The sequence below is a fragment of the Odontomachus brunneus genome, unplaced genomic scaffold (genome assembly GCF_010583005.1).
Source record: "Odontomachus brunneus isolate Ranch 3 - 2012 unplaced genomic scaffold, Obru_v1 Obru_scaffold_139, whole genome shotgun sequence".
NCBI classification, from domain to species: Eukaryota; Metazoa; Arthropoda; class Insecta; order Hymenoptera; family Formicidae; genus Odontomachus; species Odontomachus brunneus.
The window spans coordinates 300,550-301,998 of NW_022639589.1; the positions used below are offsets into that span (position 1 = coordinate 300,550).

Here is a 1,449-nt window from a genome sequence, read left to right on the forward strand (position 1 = left end):
TTCTTTCAGCATGTATTCAACCTTCTCCTTCATTTCTATTTCCTCCGATGTTATCCACTTTATGGAAGGTCTAATGCAGAGAATGTTGCGTACAGTAACAGCATGACATTCCATGCATTAAATGACATCACTCTGGAACAGATTAAAAATAAATGTTTGTCTTCACCTGTGATTATATAAAACTGTGATATAAAACTGTGATTATATAAAAAATAAAACATATTTTATAATTATTGTTATGTCGTCTTATTTTGGACGTTGTTTTCTTCTGTCTCTTGATATCAGATATACAGTGCATCTAAAAGAAATTAATAAATCAAAACGCAATTATAAACGTATTATTTACGTTATATTTGTTGAAATAATAGAGAATGTATAAAATGTTCATATAAATATGTAAACATGTGAAACAAACAAAAATTATCTCATCAATTGATAATAATTATAGTAGGACCTCACAAGTATGTCCGTCGGACCATCAATATCGTTTATCACAATTACAAGTAAAGCTACAATAGTCTTCTCCTATATTTTTATAATATAAATAACCGTTTCAAAATTATAGAAGTACTTTTTTTTAGAAGTACCAACATATAAACGTATAACAGAAATATTGTTAATACGCTTAAGCAAGTTAGCATGATGTGACCGTTCTTTACTAATTGTTTTATCGTTTAAATATATTTGATTAAGGATGTTTGTATTGTCCGTACCAAATTAATAATAAAAAAATTTTCCAAAAATTGGTGCTAATATTGTATATGAAAATGACACTCAAAGTTTTAGAATAATTAAGAATCTAGATTAAATATTGTTTCATTTATTTTAATAAAAAAAAGTAAATTATAAAAATTAAACGTTAAAGCCAAGAAATGCTATTTAACTATATCGTACACATATATCATACATTTTTATACAGAAAACAGAAATAATATTAATCTATTTCTAACTTCTTGTTGGGACTATACGGATGAAGCATCCTTCATAAACACCTTACATAGTTACTGTTTCGCTAACAAAAAAAAAAGAAACAGTATACACATCTTCGATTGACATAACTGTATTTCTTTTTTGTCTAAAGTAGCATAAGAATATTTTTTACGTTTCAACACTTATCCATTAATAAATATATTCTACAATTTAACTATTGCTCTATTTTATCTCCTTTTCAATACTAACTGAATAAACTATTATTATTTCAATAATATAAAAGTGAAGAGTGACAAGCGTAAAATAATAATACAAGTTAATAAATACTTACATAATTTCAGTACATTATGATATATAACATACTATATAACGGTTACTGTACAACGCACAGTTCGTATATAACACACAATTCTTCACAGTACCAACTCACGAAACGAAATGCGCGTTTTGAAATGTTGCGGACATTTATATAGAGTCTAAATTGTACGCAGTACAATGAAATGACTAAATTAAACTTCG

At 26.3% G+C, this 1,449-nt stretch overlaps 2 protein-coding genes across 2 annotated transcripts in view; one reads left to right on the forward strand and one right to left on the reverse strand.

The window, feature by feature from the left end:
* The window catches only part of LOC116850251, a 1,700-nt gene extending 1,435 nt beyond the window's left edge, over window positions 1-265 (reverse strand). Inside the window, exon 1 of the mRNA XM_032828292.1 lies at window positions 22-265. Within this exon, the coding sequence (XP_032684183.1) occupies window positions 22-114 (93 nt within the window). The 5' untranslated portion in view covers window positions 115-265. The remainder of the gene's footprint in view (window positions 1-21) is intronic.
* The window catches only part of LOC116850252 (liprin-alpha-1), a 655,857-nt gene that overhangs the window by 184,145 nt on the left and 470,263 nt on the right, over window positions 1-1,449 (forward strand). The window lies entirely within an intron of this gene.